This window comes from Urocitellus parryii, chromosome 2 (assembly GCF_045843805.1).
Source record: "Urocitellus parryii isolate mUroPar1 chromosome 2, mUroPar1.hap1, whole genome shotgun sequence".
Classification (NCBI taxonomy): domain Eukaryota; kingdom Metazoa; phylum Chordata; class Mammalia; order Rodentia; family Sciuridae; genus Urocitellus; species Urocitellus parryii.
The window spans coordinates 128,242,909-128,260,493 of record NC_135532.1 but is presented as its reverse complement, the minus strand read 5'-3'; the positions used below and the strand labels follow the sequence as shown (position 1 = coordinate 128,260,493).

At 35.4% G+C, this 17,585-nt stretch overlaps 1 protein-coding gene across 1 annotated transcript in view; it reads left to right on the top strand.

Annotated features, from left to right (window-relative positions):
• Pdcd10 (programmed cell death 10) overlaps nt 1–17,585 on the top strand; it is a 43,722-nt gene that overhangs the window by 4,698 nt on the left and 21,439 nt on the right. Inside the window, exon 2 of the mRNA XM_026403650.2 lies at nt 14,627–14,839. Within this exon, the coding sequence (XP_026259435.1) occupies nt 14,744–14,839 (96 nt within the window). The 5' untranslated portion in view covers nt 14,627–14,743. The remainder of the gene's footprint in view (nt 1–14,626; nt 14,840–17,585) is intronic.

Sequence of the window (17,585 nt, the reverse complement as noted above, 5' to 3'; positions counted from 1 at the left end):
TTTAATCAGTCTTCTACAGTTGCCTAGAATCAGGTGTTTCCTATGGGGTAAATGATTAAAACAGAAAGAAAAGGGGAAAAAAAAAGAAATATCGTCTTTAGTAAGTTTATGAATTATTGGGTAATAGCAATTGAAAATACTAAGTTATTATCATTTACTCTGTTAGGCCAGTCCCTTGAAAAGAAATTTGCCAAAGGTAAGTCTAAATTGCATAGTAATGATCCTTTGGGTCATTCACATATATCTTTATTGAATTTACATTACATGTGAAATTGCCTTAAATCTACTTTGGAATGAGCTGGAATCTAATATAATAGCTAACATTCATTGAGCCTTAACTAATTGCCAGGCCTAATAGTAAGCATTTTAAATGATCTCTATGTAATCCTTACAACAGTGCTAGAAGTAAAGGTACTATTATCCTCAATTTAGAAGTGAGGAAACTAAAGTTAAGAGAGGTTGAAGAGTTTGCCCACGGTCACAGGACCTGTAATTGCTTGGAACTAGGATTTGAATTCCCTAGCTGGCTGATTCAGTAGACCAGGTTTGTAATCATTCCAGTAAATATGTTCATGATTAAAGTCCATTGGAAAACCAGTTAACATTGGAGTTACAGTTGCAGAGAAGTTATCTTAGTTTCTAAGGTCAGTGTGGCTGGCATGAATTACTTAATACTCATACTTACTTTTAAAAAATGTATTAGGAACTTAATATAGAATCTAACAATTTCAATACATTCAGTTTTTCTGTAGCATTGGAATAGATTACTGAAGTATCTGATTTTTTATATATAAAAACTATTGGAAAATAAATATGTATGTTATATTATAAAAATCATGTGGCAAGCTGCTCACTGTGAGAGGCCTTGTGATTGTGACCCATAAGTCTGACATAGGGAGTAGCAGACCATGTCTCTTACCTCTCTCATTCTGGGGCTTATGCACATGGAATGAAATTTTTATCACCTACACATTTCAGTAGCCAATTTTCTTTTTCTGTTTTTTCCTAAAAAAAAAAAAAAAAAGTTAAGAGGGTCCATTGAACTTTTTGGGGGGTAGGTATATAATGATGCAGGTGTGCTCCCTAGAGTGTTATATCAGCCCACCCTGTCTTTCCTCAGGATGGCCAGGAATCCTGCTAAGATTGGAGTCAAGTAATGACAAAACCATAAGATGTTACACCTCTGCTGTCTTTTCATACTTACAGGAGGTTATATGCAAGGTTATACCAAGGTTATGCAAGGTTGTACCAAGGTATATGACCAAAAGCCTTTTGAGAATGTTAAATGAGTCAGCCCTGGCCTCTAGGCGGCACCTGCTCCCTATACTAATTCAGATTGTTTCAAAGCTTTCTGAATTTAATTCTAAAGGATTTTGGATAATGTTAAGCTCTTGTTTTCATAATTATTTATACTTTATGGATGCCTTTACCCATATTAAATTTGGTATTTTGGTAATACTTGTCAAACCTTGAGCAATTTCCAAGGTTCTTCCTTAACTTTGGTGTTCTTTCTTAGAAAATGAATTATACTTTTGCAAAGTGAAAATTCCAGGAGGAACTGTCAATGCAGTATTAGAAATTACCATTCTGTTGCCTTCAAGTTCTTGTGACTAATAGCATTTGTATTTTAGATGAGTTTGGGAACAGAAGTTGATGTTCCGTAGAGCCTTTGCCTCCTTAGTACCTAGTGTTAATCAGTTGAGCCAGGGATAATTAGTTATTTGGGGGTAAAGATTTTATTAACATGTGGTGCAAAGAAATATTATAAGATACAAAAAATGCAGGTTGTATCTTTTAGAAGACCTTAGGCAATTAGGAATCATTAGTGAAAGAGGCATCTAAGTTTTTTTGGTTTTTGTTTTTTGTAGTAGGAATTGAACCTAAGGGTACTCAATCACTGAACCACATTCTCAACCTGTTTTTGTATATTATTTAGAGACAGGGTCTCACTGAGTTGCTTAGGGCCTCACCAAGTTGGGGAGGCTGGTTTTGAACTCCTGATCCTTCTGCCTCAGCCTTTGGAGCCACTGGGATCACAGGTTTGCACTATCTTGCCCATTCCATCTAAGATTATAAGTGATAACAGAGCAAGTAAGCAAGACCCAGAGTGACACAGAATCCTTAAATGGACATGCACTTTTAAGTAAACAGTAAGAACATAAGAATACTCCTGAGAGCTTAAGTTGATTTGAATTTTTAAATGCTTTTAAAGGAAATCCTTAACATTATAATGGAGAGATTCAGAGATCACAAACACTAATGAAAAGGAAAATAGAAAGCTACCATGCCTCAGTGAAATACTTGTTCAGTTAAACAATTCCTAAGTGTCTACTCAAGAATTTTATGGGCAAAGATGAAAATGTTCAAGCAGAAATTTTGTTTAATGCTTTTGTTAAGTGTTTTCACTTAAATTTTGATCAAGTCAGAATTTAACAAAAGTTTAGACACTGGAATGGGGCAGGGGGTGAGATTGACATAACTAAGGAAATTTATATTTTTCTCCCTGAGCCAGTTGTTTCTAAGTATCTAAGAAGCAATTTGTTCCTATTTCTGTTTTTGTTTCTATTTTCCATCAGCCAGTTCAAAACTAATGAACTCTTTGATTCTGTTGTCAACTTTTGATTAGCCTGAATGAAATTATCCCCCTTTTAAAGAATTATCTGCAGAAGATCTTTGATCATATCTTGATTTTTACTGAACTAACCAGCCTGCTTCTAGGTCACAACTTCCTTTGTGAAGTTGACTTTTGTACATTGAGTGAATAAAGGATGATTTTTAACACCATTGTGGTAAATAGTTTTAAAGATTATCAGAGGATCAGATTCTTTTAATATCCTAAAATTCAGTAATTTGCTTTTAGTGATATGTAAATTTCTTCTGGGGGCCCAAATTTATTATTCCTCCAATTTGGTAGATGGGGGAGAAAAGGTTTTGAAAATATGCTGTGTAAGTGCTATGATATTTTGATACCAATATTAGAATATCATTGTGTATGCTGTGCAGGGGGTAGACTAAAGGTGAGGCAATAGAAGCATCTAGATTACAAAATTAAAGGAGGTCCTGACTCTATGTCATGCAAGTCAGAGTTTGTACTCTGGGCATCTGGTTTACCTCACCCCAGTTGCAGCCCTGATACCACGTCAGGTTTGTAGAACTTTGGATATAATATCAGTACCAGCATGAACTGAATGTTTATTGGGTGTCAGCCACTGTATTTAGTATTTTAAGTACACTTAGTACTCTTAACAACCCTGTAAAGTGGATACTTAGTATCAGTATTACAAATTTTAATTTATGGAGGAGGGACAGGTGGGTAAGAGCTCCCGTGAGAGTGAGGGACTAGTAAAGAATACGTATTTAATACATTTATTGGATGAATAAGCAGGTTAGTATGTTTTGTGTATAGGGAGATAGAAGATTTTCCTTGAAAAAAGTTCTGTTGTCTTAAAGAGTTTTGAATTTCTCACTGTGTTTAGAAAGAGTTACTAAATAACTTAAGTGATATCACACAAGAATTCAAACTCAGGCCGTTCTGTTTTAAATCTAAACACTTATCTCCTGTTTTGTGCTATCCATGTAAAGAAAAGCTTAGTTACTTCTTGCCCAGTCTATAACTGTATGTATTAAGGAATGGTACTTCTCAAAATATGTAAGTGCACTTGACATGATGCAGTTAACTTTAAAAAATTTTTTTAATTTGTTTTAATTAGTTATACCTGACAGTAGAATGCACTTTGAGACATCATATATAATGGAGTATAATCTTTCATTCTTCAGGTTGTACATAATGTAGAATCACACCAGTCATATAGTTATATATGTATATAGGGTAATAATGTTTGATTCATTCTACTACCCTTCCTACCACATATTCCTCCCTTCACTCCCCTTTACCTAAAGTAACTCTATTCTTCCCTAGCTCCGCCCCCTTTCACCATTGTGAATTAGCATTAGAATATTAGAGAAAACATTTGGCTTTTGTTTTCTGGGGATTGGCCCATTTCCTTGGCATGATATTCTCCTCCTCCATCCATTTACCAGCATATGCCATGGTTTCATTCTTTAAGGCTGAGTAGTATTCCACCACATATTTTTTTATCCATATATCTGTTGAAGGGCACCTAGGTTGGTTCCATAGCTTAGCTATTGTGAATTGAGCTGCTGTAAACATTGATGTGACTGTATGACTATCATATGCTGATTTTAAGTACTTTGGGTATAAACCGAGAAGTGACATAGCTGGGTCAAATGGTGGTTCCATTCCGAGTTTTCTGAGGACTCTCCATACTGCTTTCCATATGGTTGCACCAGTTTGCATTCCCACCAGCAATGTATGAGTGTACCTTTTCCCTAACATCCTTGCCAACATTTACTGTTGTTTGTATTCTTGATAATTGCTGTTCTGACTGGTGATGCAGTTAATTTTTAAGGAGCATCAGAGATTTAAGCTGTAGCAAGTTAAAGATCCACAAACTTCTGCAGCTAAGTACCTGAGAGTGATGGTTGAATTAACCACATTCTTGAGTTAGTCTCTAGTCATGAAGTTTGGAGTCTTGGCTATATGTTAATTGAGCCAAGGAACCGGTTCATTTAGAGTAGTTCAGTTTGGCTGACTACTTCACAAATCCCAACACAATAGACTACAGTAGCATTGTAATGTATTTAGTTAAATTTATCTGTCACCGTTGTGGTTAGTTTTTTTTTAGGAAACTTTCTGTTGTCTTTTGTTATGGTTTGGGTATGAGGTGTTGCCCCCCACCCCCACCCCCAAGCCTCTTTGTTAATGCTGGAATGCTCAGAGGTGAATTGATTGTGAGAGCTGAAACTTAATCAGTCCATCCTAGTTTGAAAGGAGTGAGTGGTTACTCTAGGCAGGTGGTGTGACTGTAGGAGGTGGGTTACTAAGGGTGGCATGCCCTGAAGGAATATATATATCTACCCCAAGGCCCTTTCCCTCTCAATTCTGCTTGCCAGCCCCTGAAGTGAGCTGCTTTCTTACACAGCACCCTCTGTCATGACAGGATGCCTTATCTTTGGCCCAGAGCAACAGACTCTGCCCTCTATGGACTGAGACCTCTGAAACCATAATAAACTTTCTCTCCTCTTAGCTGTTCATGTCAGATATTTTGGTTATAATAACACAAAGCTGACTAAAACACTTGTATTTCCGAATTGTGAAAGTTGAACATTACACTAAATTTTAGGATATTACTATTTTTATCATGTGTGGTGAGGATAAGGATAAATTTACTGGTTAAAGACTGAAATCTGGAACTGAGGTATGGAAAAATATAATGGTTCTTCCAGCTTCCAGTAAGGTTCTGTCCCTAACCTTACTAGGAGGGCCACTCACCTTGTTTTTCATAATATTTTGTTCATAATTCTTGAGTAGTGATTGTTCCAGAGCAAATTTCAATTTGTGGTTTAGAGAAGAGATTTTGCTTGAAAAAAGACTCTTAAAAAGGTTTAATATCATGTATCAGTTCTTCTGCCTTTGAAGAATCCTGATAGCCCTGACTGGGGGGATTATGGAGGCCTGATTTCTAGAGAGATCTCACTTGTCATTCTAGATTAGATTGCATATGTATTTTCTCTATTTAATCATAATAGCTAATATTAAATAATTACTATGTGCCATGCACTGTTTTGTCTGTAATAATATATTAAATCTTAACAACAACCTTAAGAGATAGTTGTTATTACCATCTCATGGATGAGAAAATTATACTCACCTTTGTAGTAACAGTGCTCTTAATGTCATTTGATATAATTGAAATCCTCCTATTTCTATTTTCCTTTATGTAATGTTGTGATTTAAGTTTCTTGAGATCTCACTATACTTGTGTTGGCTTTCCATAACTAAAACAAAATATATGAGATAACCAACTTTTGAAAAGAAAAGATTATTTTAGCTCATAGTTTGGAAGCTTCAGTTCATGTTCTGTTTGCCATGTTGCCTTGGGTTCATGGTGACATAGCATATCATGGCAGGAGTGCATGGTAGGGCAAAACTGCCAACCTCACAAGCCAGGGAGAACAGAGTAAAGAGGGGAATTTCTCAAATTGAATGCCCACATTCATTTGAGGGCATGCCCCCAGTGACCTAAGGAGCCCATCTCTTATTTACCACTGCCTCCTAATGTTGCCAACCTGGGGATCAAGTCTTCAAGATCCAAACTGCAGTATTTGATTCCTGGCTTTTAAAGGTTTATGCTTATGTCACAGAACAAAATGTATTCAGTCTGTCTCTAATAAGAGTCCTAAAGTCTTAACTGTTTAGCATTGCTCAGGAGTCCAAATATAGTTTCCTGCAAGACTCAAGACATACTCAGCTAGGAACCCTGTAAAAAAGTCAAAAAAGAAGGTTAAATACTTACAAGATACACTGATGGGTCAGAAACTGGTATATATTCCCATTCCAAAGTGAAATCTAGGATAATAGAAAGGAGAAATCAGTCTAAGATATTAGTGAAATCCAGCAGGATGATCATTAAATCCTTTGACCTTGTTGATTGTAGCCCACAACTCTCTTGGGCTGATTCTTGCTGGCTGCTATACCTTTCCCTAACAAATGTTGCAACTTGATGATACTGCTATCTTCCTGGAATCTCCCATTGTGGCTTCAGCCTCAGCCTGAGTTCCTCTCATTCCCCTGTCAGGGGATGCTTGGAGGAACTCAGACCTCACAATCTATCATTGCCTGACATCCAGGACTTTCCTTTGAAATCCCCATGCAAACTGTGTTGACTCCATAATTTCTGCATTTTGCATGACTGCAAAATCAGTGTCACATGGATGATGCCATGGTTGGCCACTAACTTGACCTATACTTGGACCTGCCTGATGATCCACTTGAACTGTAGCTACAGTGGCCTCTGAATATAGGAAATGAATCCCAGGGAAACATGTACCTAAGTGGTTCTCTTGGGCAGTGTATCCCAGGCTCAAAAGAATCTGCCCTAGAAAGTGTTTACAAATTTATATTTCTAAGTGTTTGAGCCTATGATGAGTGGAATGGTCTTGCAGTTCCTGAGATGTCCTCAATCCTTCACATTGCCCTGGTGCAAAACTTTGTCTTTTTATCTATGTTAGTATCTCCACCTTTTTCCATGTTGTTGTTGTTCTTTTTTTCTTTGGAAGTTTTTAACCTTTTTTTCTCTGCTGCTCATTGTTTCAGATTCTCATGTCAAGTTTGGCTAAAAGCAGCCAGTATTCTTTACTATCTTGAAATTTACTCTGCCAGATAAACTAGTTCATCACCTTTTATTATGGTCTTCCCATAAAGTATCAGAGAATGAACAAAATGTGGCCAAATCTTTTTGCCATGGTATAACAAGGATAACGTCTAGTCCAATTGCCAGTCCTCATTTCCATCTGAAACCTCATTAACCTGGCCTTTACTATTGGTGTTCCTGTCAGCATTGTTTTGAGTGTCCATCTGCATCACCTGTTAAACTCCATTTACAGCATTCTTGGCTTTCTGTAGCCTGCTCCTCCAAACTTTTCCAGACTACTGCAAACCAATTCCAAAGGCTCCTCCACATCCTTCAGTATAGCTATAATTAATAACTTTACTTTGGTACCAATTTTCTGTTACTGTTGTGTAATAGTTGAGATAATCCACTTCTAAAGAAAAGAAAACGCTTATTTCGGCTCATAGTTTTGGAGGTTCTAGCCCTTGATTGGATCTGCGTCTTTAAACCTGTGATGGGGTAGCACGTCATGGCAGGAGTACACGGTGGAATAAAGCTGCTTGCATGATCCAGGAAGCAAAGGGAAAGAGCAAGTGACCAGGGAACTCATGGTCCACTTCAAGAGCATGCCACCAGGGATCTAAGGATCGCCCGTTAGGCTCTACATCTTTTAAGTTTCATCATTTTCCAATACATCACCCTGGGGATCAAGGCTTTTAATTAAATGGTTTTTGGGGAACATTCATAATTCAAACTATAGCACCTCTAGAAAAAAAATATTTTAAGTTTGAAATGACTGTTTATAAGTATGCTCAGATGCAAGTTTATCATAATGTATTGAAACATACTGAAACTAACCATGAGTGATAAAGTAAATAGAGTTAAGTACTGGACACTTTTACAGGTAGGTATTCTTCCATCGTGAGATACTGTGGCTTTAATTAGCTAATGTTTATTTACAAAGACAATTTAAGAAAATGATGTTTTATTTAGAACTTACCTAATAACTTAGTACACACTTGCTTTATCATTCATATTTACAAAGATGTTGAAGTTAATATCTTTCTTATATGTAAAAGAAAAAGCATAGCTAGAGTGCTTGAACCAGTTAGTGGTTATCAGATACCTGAAAAATGTAACTGGGCAAAGGGGAGTGTCTTTCCATGTTTAATGAAATAGGTTAAACTTTCCAGTGAAGTGAGAATCCATTATTGAACACTGTACTTTCTTTGAATTGTAGTTTAAAACAGCCCAGATCCAATGATTGGTAACTTAAAATTTAATACAGAGACTTTATGGCTTGGTTTAGAAATTGCCTTGTCTCATTTTTTAACTACATCTTTTTTTTTAAGTGTGTAGCTTAGTTGTCTTCCATTTATTTCAATCAGAGAGAGGTAAATTACTTGCTTAGAGACAAGGTGGTTCATAAATGATGGGACCAGAATTTGAGCCTGTGTTCTCAAACCTGAATTCTTAGGCTTTTTTTCCCCACATTTTTATGCACAAATTGTCCATTGATATTTTTTAAAAGCCTAGAAAAAATTATTGAACACACACATATACAGACAATAGAGTACCATAGTGCTTTATATTAACTACTAACAAGACATTATTTCTAGATATCCCCAGATGCAAAATTCTATAACCACTGAAATCATAGTAGTGCATATTTTGGGGAGGTTGAATTTCACATAACCTATTGAAAAAGAAAACTGGAGGAAGACTGTGAATTACAGAAAATATGGTTTGTAGAAAAAGATAGTGATGTTAGTATATCCTGAAGACTTCAAGCTTATTTGGGTCTAAGTAGGTAGGATCATCTACTTAAACCCTATTCTTCTGTCTCCATTTTTCCTAGCTTTTCTCTTCCAAATTTTATTTTTTATTTGGAAATGGCTATAACATTCTGGCATGAGAAAGCCCTAAAAGGTATAAAGATAAATAACAGCCTTTCCAGCTATATAAAATAGCTATACTGTGATCTATACAGTCTTGGAAAAAATCCAGTTTCTCTAGGATCTGGTGGGTGATTCTTGAGAAAAAATCAAGGAGGAAGGAACCAACTCTTGAGAAGGACCTCTTTACTAGAATTTGTTAATAGTTTTTATGATGTAATAGTTTAATCTTTTTAACTTCTCAGGAAACTACTTTTGAACCTATAGTAGATACCAATAATGAAATAATAGATTCACTGAATTTTAGAGTACCAAGGCCTTCCAGGTGATATAATTTCACCCCCTTTTTATTTATGATGGAAAAATGAGATCAGTAATTAAATGAAACTTCCACAAAGTCAGAACCATAAACTCCTCTCCAGGTGCTTTGTGAAACTTAATTTTACCTGTATCCCTGAGGCTGGCCTTAATAGCCAGCTTTTCTGACTGTCCAGTGACTTGTTTTTTCTAGAGTAGTGGCTCTCAGCCTGTGTTTTTCTTGAGAATCATCTGGGTTATCCACTAAAAATAGATTCCTGAACCATTCACTCCTTGGAGGTTTTGAGTAAGTAGTCTTGGGGATAGTATTTTTAATAAGCACCAAAGTAATTGTGATGGCTTAAGTCTTCAGACACCTAGGAACTAATGCACTTGTACACTTCTTCCTAGAGAAAGATTTACTTTATGCTAAACGCTGAATTATGTTTTGGATATTGCTTATGTACAAAGCAAGATTAACTTAATGTTGGAAATTCTTGTACTTTGAGAATCTTTAACCATTAAATTTACATCAGTATGTTTCTGGTATCTAAAAGACACCCAGGTAGTCCCAATGAAAAAGAGACATTAGAATATATGACTGTTTTACATGTAGTTTTATTTTCATGTAAGTTTCATTTGCCCCTTCATCAAACATTAATTGTCTGCTGTGCTGCCTGTAATGTCTCTGTGGGAAATAGAAATACACATGAATCTGAACATAAACACATACATTCTGCTAAATGCTAGAATGATTCAACTTTTTAAACTAAATAGGCATGAACATTTTGTTGAAGCTTCAACATTAATCAATCATTCCCTTTTTGCAGGGGAGGGATTATAGGAATAACAGTTTACAGGACCAGGTAAAAAAGCTGAATACTAAATTTAACTTAAAAAAAATAAAGCAGAATCTGCCTACAAATGTTTCATGAATGTATCATGTGAAGAATTTACTTAGGAAGTATTTTTATGTTCAAGAACTGCATACACCAGTACTGAGGACTTTGGCTGTAGCGTTATCTCATACCCCAGATGGAATAAAGGGAGTCGATTTCAGGAAACGCTGATTCTGAGCCTAGAGATACAGTAAATGTAGTTCTGTAAGTGACCATGCCGGTGTTGGCTGGGAAGGACAGAAACCCTAAAGACTTAAGAGTTTGGTAGTGAAGTGACCAAGAATCTATTTTTTTTTTTTTTTTTTTTTGGTATCCTCATTCTAAACAAGTGATTATTGTTTTAAGCCAGAAAGATATTTCGAGCTGATTCATCTTGTGTTAGATGTTAGTTGTATTGTGAATATTTAAGGAAATAAGGGGAAGTATAAAGGAAAAGATTGCTTATATTCTGTTTGCAACCTTCTTATAAAGAGGTTTTCTTTTTTCAAGAAAAAAATTGTTAAGAAATATGCCTTTGGTCTAGGTTATCATCATTTACCGTTTTATGGTTCTGGTTTTTGTTTATTATTTATTTTATTATTAACTACTAATTGTGACTATAGATTAGTCAATATACCCTTTTTAGACTTTGTTCCTACTGTAGGTTTCTACTCAGTATAATCACTTTTAAGGCTTTTCCAGAATCTGGGATTTAGAATCTGCCATCTTTAGTTCTCTATATACTAATTGTGACTATAGATTAGTCAATATACCCTTTTTAGACTTTGTTCCTACTGTAGGTTTCTACTCAATATGATCACTTTTAAGGCCTTTCCAGAATCTGAGATTTAAAATCTGCCATCTTTAGTTCTCTATAGGAGTGCTATCAGCATTCACCCCAGAAACCAATACTCCTTAGAGGGTTGAAACTTTTGTTAATGTGCTGCTCAACTGGGAGGACATGGTAACGCCCATACTGAAACCAAGGAACTTTGTGAAAGGGTCAACATCTTGCTTTTCCCATAACAGGCTCTGTTGACTTGGAATAATTACAGATTGTCCATTGAACCATTTCAAATGAAGAAACGTGAAAGGAGTGACAGAAGCGTATTTTAATTTGAATTAAAAAATGGAGGATAATTCAGGTTTTATAAATCCTTACAAATCATTGATTTTTAATTTCATGTAAATACCAATAAAACTAAGTGGCTCCAGTTTGTGGATGTGTATTCTGAAAAGTTTGGTTGTAAATTGTTTTTTGGAGCATTGTCCACATGAACAGTATTAAAACATGGTGACGTATGATAGAGGCTAGCTACCTGTTGAGCACATAATGGTGCTGAAATATTGTTCTTTTTGGTGACAAATGAGAGCTGATAGTGCTATACAATTAATTTTAAAGACTGTTGAACACTTTTTTTTAATTCAATGCCAGTATTTACAAAAGGTAAAAATTAAATATTTGAGCAGTTTTTTTGTGGTACATAAGTAAAAATGTATTGTTAGGAATTCCATGGTTCTAACCATGGAATCTGATCCTTTGACGTCTGTCACCCTTTATGTTTATAGTGATATGCGTGTGTTCACAAGAGTGAAACACAAAAATGGTTCCATTACATCTGTTCTCTCTGCTACTATTTTATCTCCTTTTTACTGAGGTCTTGGAAACTCAGACTCCTCTCTCACCAGCTCAGTCTCTTTGCTCCTGTAGAGAATTTCCACTCCCATTATGTAAGTAAACTACTCTTTGAAGGTTGCCCCTTCACATCATCAAGAAATGGGTGTTTTTTCTTTAATTGATTTTTTTTTTTCTGTCACTGAGGGAGCTCTTCAGTTTCTGTCATTGGTCCTGTTTCACCATTTCTCTTGCTTTTTCATTGGTACCATACCTTCCTTCTGCTGCTGTTTGTACTCTGAGTTCATTTCATTCTTTTTATTTTCACTAACATTTCAGCTTCCCTTCTTTATTCCCAGTTTATTTATTATGAAGAAGTATTCCCAATTTACTTTTTTTAAAAAACGTTTTTTTAGTTGCAGACAGATACAATACCTTTGTTTATTTATTTTTATGTGGTGCTGAGGATGGAACCCAGTGCCTCACACATGCTAGGCAAGCACTCTGCCAACTGAACTACAACTCCAGCCCTCTCAATTTATTTCTAAGTGAAATAAATTGAGAGGGCTGGAGTTACCGCTATTGTTACTTATTAAGTAATTACATAGGAACGTTAAGACCAAAATTGGTATTTACCTACTTGCTCTTGCTTAGTGTCCTGGTCTTATTCATTTCTTACATTGATGTACTAGGTCTCTTAAATTTTCATTGCCTTCACCTTCTGTTCCTTCATTCTCCCCTTTATGCTGTGACCAAAGCCATCTACTTAAATCAACTATAGGATTAGATAATGGTTTTCTCTTGCCCTGTAGAATAAAATATAAGAATTGGCTGGTTGGCTTTCTTTCTTTATTTCCTTTTTGGTACTGGGGATTTAACCCAGGGGAGCTTTAACCACTGAAAGACAAGGTCTCCCTGAGTTGCATAGGTCCTTGCTGAGTTGCTGAGGTTGGCTTTGAACTTGTGATCAGTCTGCCAAAGCCTCCTGAGTAGCTGGGATTACAGGCCTGTGCCAACATGCCAGAGTTGGCTTTTTGTTGTTTTATAAAGCTAGGGAACAAATTTCATCTCCAAAATATGAAAATTTTATACATGTTTACAGCTATTAGAAAAGAACTAAATGGTGTCAGTAGGTGCTAAGTTCCTCTTCATTAGTAGGAACATGATAAAACACTAAGCTCTCAAATTTAACAGGTTGTTGGAGCTTTTTGAAACAGCACTCTAGGCATTTGATTGCATCTTTCAGACTGCTTAAGTCTTAGAACTGCCCAACACAGATAAATTTTTAATGACCAAGAACTATGTTCTGGAATGTGCTAAACATATATTTGTTAAGTAAATGAGTAATACCTGGGTACTTTGAGTACATTTGAGTGGAGAGAATGTTCTTTATTTTTACTTCAAACTTGGTTTGTTAAGTGCCCTGCCACTTAACTATATCCCCAGCCTCAGAATTGGTTTTGTGATGTGAGAATATTAGATCTAAATTCACAGTGCTGGTTTCAAATCTTGGGATTCTGCCTGAGTGACCTTGGAGCAAGTTATTTGTCATCTCTCAGTGTACTTTTGCATCTGTAAAATTAAAATGATAGTTATTGTGAAGTAATCCTGAGGATTAAATGCATGGCAAAAATGTTTTAGAATGCCAAGCGCTTTACAAATAGTAGAAATTTTTCAAAATAAATGATTTCTTGTTTATTCTTATTTAATGTCGGTATATTACTACTATTACTCTTTCACCTTATAATTAGGATCATTTTTTAGTTTAGCAGAAGAAATAAATAATCGTTTTCTTTTAAGAAGTAATAACCTTCCCAGCTCTTCAAAGCAAAATTTCTTTTATTGTTGAATTCATTATTTTAATTTCAAACTACAAGCATTTCTGGGTTTTTCTTCTTTCAGTTTTGTTTCAGATTTGGGCAGAGATTCCTAGAGTTGTTCTAATTACCAAAAAGTACCACTGGCAAAACTAAGTGACATATATTTTTCTAAGTGGATCACATTTGCAAAAATTCCCAGTTTTAAGATTTTTCTTAAATCTGGTGTTTACTACATTTTTGCGGTAATTTTAAGGTGATTAAGTCAACTAACCATTGGCAAAAAAAGTTTAATGATGATATTCAACAACTTAATTCTTTATTAATTTTTAATTATTTCACTTGTCTCTACATATGATCACATATTTTATATTTTGCATTTTTAATTTTATATTACCTATAAATGCTGTAACTGTGCATGTTGCTGATATCTTTTCTCAGACTGTGTATGATGCAATTATATATGTCATTTTTATCATGGTTCTTCATGGAGCAATCACTGTGTTCCAGTGAAGCCAGTTTTTGAATCACTGTTTTGTAAACTAGTACCTTGCTAGGGATGTTAGATTTAGGAAAAGGAAGTTCTTGAGTCTGCCAAGAAAAAAAAGAGATGTCGTGCTGACCATGGCTTTCACAAGTAACAGATCAGCTTTTTATAAGATGGGATACAGATGCATGCCTGTAATCCCAGCGGCTTGGGAGGTTGAGGCAGGAGGATTGAAAGTTTGAAGCAGCCTTAGTAACTTAACAAGACCCTGTCTCAAAAATAAAAAGGGCTCGGAATGTGTCTCAGTTGTTAAACACCCCTGGGTTAAATCCCCAGTACCAAAAGTGGGTGGGAGGTGAGCTCTATAATTTGGAGAAGAAAATTATTAGTATTTGTTGTTTCCCTTCAGAATGAATTTGTGTTGCTCCTTTTCTCTTTTACCAGGTCTGTGTATGTTTTGTGCCCAGCTGTTTTATAACACACAAAAAGAGAAGAAATTTGCAGTGAATGAAGATTCCTCTGCATTTTAGCATTGCTTTTTCTACTGTAGTTGGTTTTTGAATGAGGATGACAATGGAAGAGATGAAGAATGAAGCTGAGACCACTTCTATGGTTTCTATGCCCCTCTACGCAGTTATGTATCCTGTGTTCAATGAGGTAAGTAGGTAAACATTTTCTGGTGATCACTGCTTTCATACATTCGTGTTTGTTCTTTCATATAACAAATACTTCTGTAGATGAACTCCATCTATGTGTTAGGCATGTGTCGGCCCATAAAGTAGTAAAAACAAAACCACACGGATATGCCACCTCCCTCTAGATCTTGTGCTGTAGTGGGAGAGCATAAAGAACACAATTATGTAAATAAAGAATCATAATAAGTGAAATGAAGTAAGAAAAAAATGTATTAAGGAAAAATGGTATGTGGGACCTATTTTAGGGACAGGGCTCACTGAAAAAGACACATGCTAGGGTCTGAAAGAGATAAATAAGAATTACAGTTGAATATAAGTACATTTTAGGTACAGGGACAAGAGATCCTGATAAGTCATCGATGATAAAGTACTTATTCAAAATTGATATTTGGAAGATCCCACTGCATTTGTATCTGGAAAATACATGCTTGTTTTTTACTGGAGGAATTTTCTTGGATTTAATATCAATACATTTTTGGTTTTCTTTTAAATTAATAGAACAATATACATAAGAGAATTTTAGAGCTGAAAGTTTTAAAAAATATTATTGAATTAATCCTGTTCTGGTGAACTGAAACCCTGAAATATAAAATTATTTTCCTAAAATTACCTTGGACTAAAATCAAATCTAGGTGATCTGACTCTAAACTCAGTGGCTCAGCTTTTTTTTTTAATACTTTTTTGGTATTAGTCAAATTATCTTTCATAAACCTAAATTAGCCTTGTTGCTAGCTCAGCTGGAAATTTTCACCATTTCCATGATTTTTCATCTGTTTTCTTTGATACTGGGGAATGAATGTAGGCTCTCATACATGCACTTTCCCATGGATCTGTAGCCCTGGCTGTGTAAAGTATTTTTATTAGAGTAAAATTCTGGGTTTTAAATCTATATTTTCCCAGATTACTGGGTTAGAGTGTAGTTGATATATTTTATGATCTGAAGTCTTGGGGAGGCAATGGAGGGTAATACATAAATACTTTGAATAAGAAAACTCCAGGTTTAATTGCAAAATCAGATGTACATATTGGAATTCCAAACATTATTTACCAAATAGTATCAGGTTCTGTGACTATAAAAGAAGATTCAAAATGAGGACTATGAAAAGTTTTTATCTCCCTGTTATAGAAAAGATTCTGGAGGCAAGTGGTCCAAGTCTTGTATTATCATGACTCATTGTGATTAGAAACTCAAGTTCTGGTCTTTTGCTTCACCATCTATTAGCAAGATCTCAGCATGCAGGACAGCTAGCTGCCCAAGCTCCATCCATTATGTCCAGAGTTGTCTGGAAGGGGCACAAGTGTCATCATGTGACATTCTGCTTCCAGCTGAGTCTCCTTCCTTTAAGTAGCCCTTTTGAAAGTTCTGCTCAAGACTTCCATGTACATCACATTTGTAAGAACTTGATATCGTGACCAAACTTAGCTGTACAAGAGCTTATCCCTGTTAAAGCACTACCGTGATAGCATCAGAGGCACTCTGTCCATAAATGGCAGCTATTACCAACACAACAAAAATTCTGCTGTTTTGATGTTGTGATACTTTATTCATTCATTGTAAGTAGTAATTTTTAGAAACAAGTGCTGTTTGGGAAATACTCCATGCCAGCCATTTATTTTCTGAGTATTCTGCTGGAATCTGGAGGTATGAAAAAGAACACAACATAACCTGTTCTCTAGAATCTACTAAGGAACAGAGATATTTAAGCAAATAAATTGCTTCATTATCCTTGTATCAGGAATGAGGTGTGGAGACAGTGACTGAAAGCTAATAAGTAACCTTGTGTTGATAACAATTATAATTTGAACTTCTTGGATAATCTGAGAACCATTGTCACAATCCTTTCCAGAGGTTTGTATCCCATTTTTTCATGTCTGTTTATCTAACTTGATAGGATTGTTGTATTTATCTATTTAAGTCTCTCCTTGAGGAGAGAAAAATTTATATCATAGAGCTTTAGTTTAATAATCTAGTTAAGGGAGAGAAATGGAAAAAAGCTTTTGTTCTAGCTATGTGGTCTTTTTTTCTACACATGGAAAATGGCTATTTGAATCCTGACTTAAAAAGTCAAGTTATATAGAATGTAGGGCTCTGATAAAATGAACCATTGGGATTAATATTGATTAAGTTTTTCTTATTGATTTATAAAAGAAATTAATTTGAAAGAAGTGACTATGAATGAACTGGTAAAATCTCTTCCATAAATAAAGGTAGTGATTTTTCTCCAGATGAGATTGGCTAACATGTGGGTTTACTGGGCATAGAATACATTGCCAAATTACTCATAGTTGGTCCATGAACAAATTGTTGCAAGTAAAGTTTGAAAATGAAATGGTCAAATGTGGCAGACTGAGAGGTACGCAGCAGATTGTCATAGTCTAATTCACAAATTGAATATGCTTATCTAACATAATAGTACCAAGTTTCTAAAAAAGTTATTTCTGTAATGTATTAAAAAGCATGTTTAAAACTCTGAGGGGTTTTAGGAATAGTGAAGGTAGTTTCTAGCTTTTCTCTTTGACAGAGTTGAAATCTTGGGCTTTTATCAGAATGGAATAAAATAATTATTGTGCCTTCAGATGTGAAGTGTTTGGTTAAAAAGTATTTTAGCCAGCCAGGCACAGTGGTGTACACCTGTAATTGCAAAGCTCTGGAGGCTAAGACAAGAAGATCTTGATCAGCAAAAGTGAGGCACTAAGCAACGCAGTGA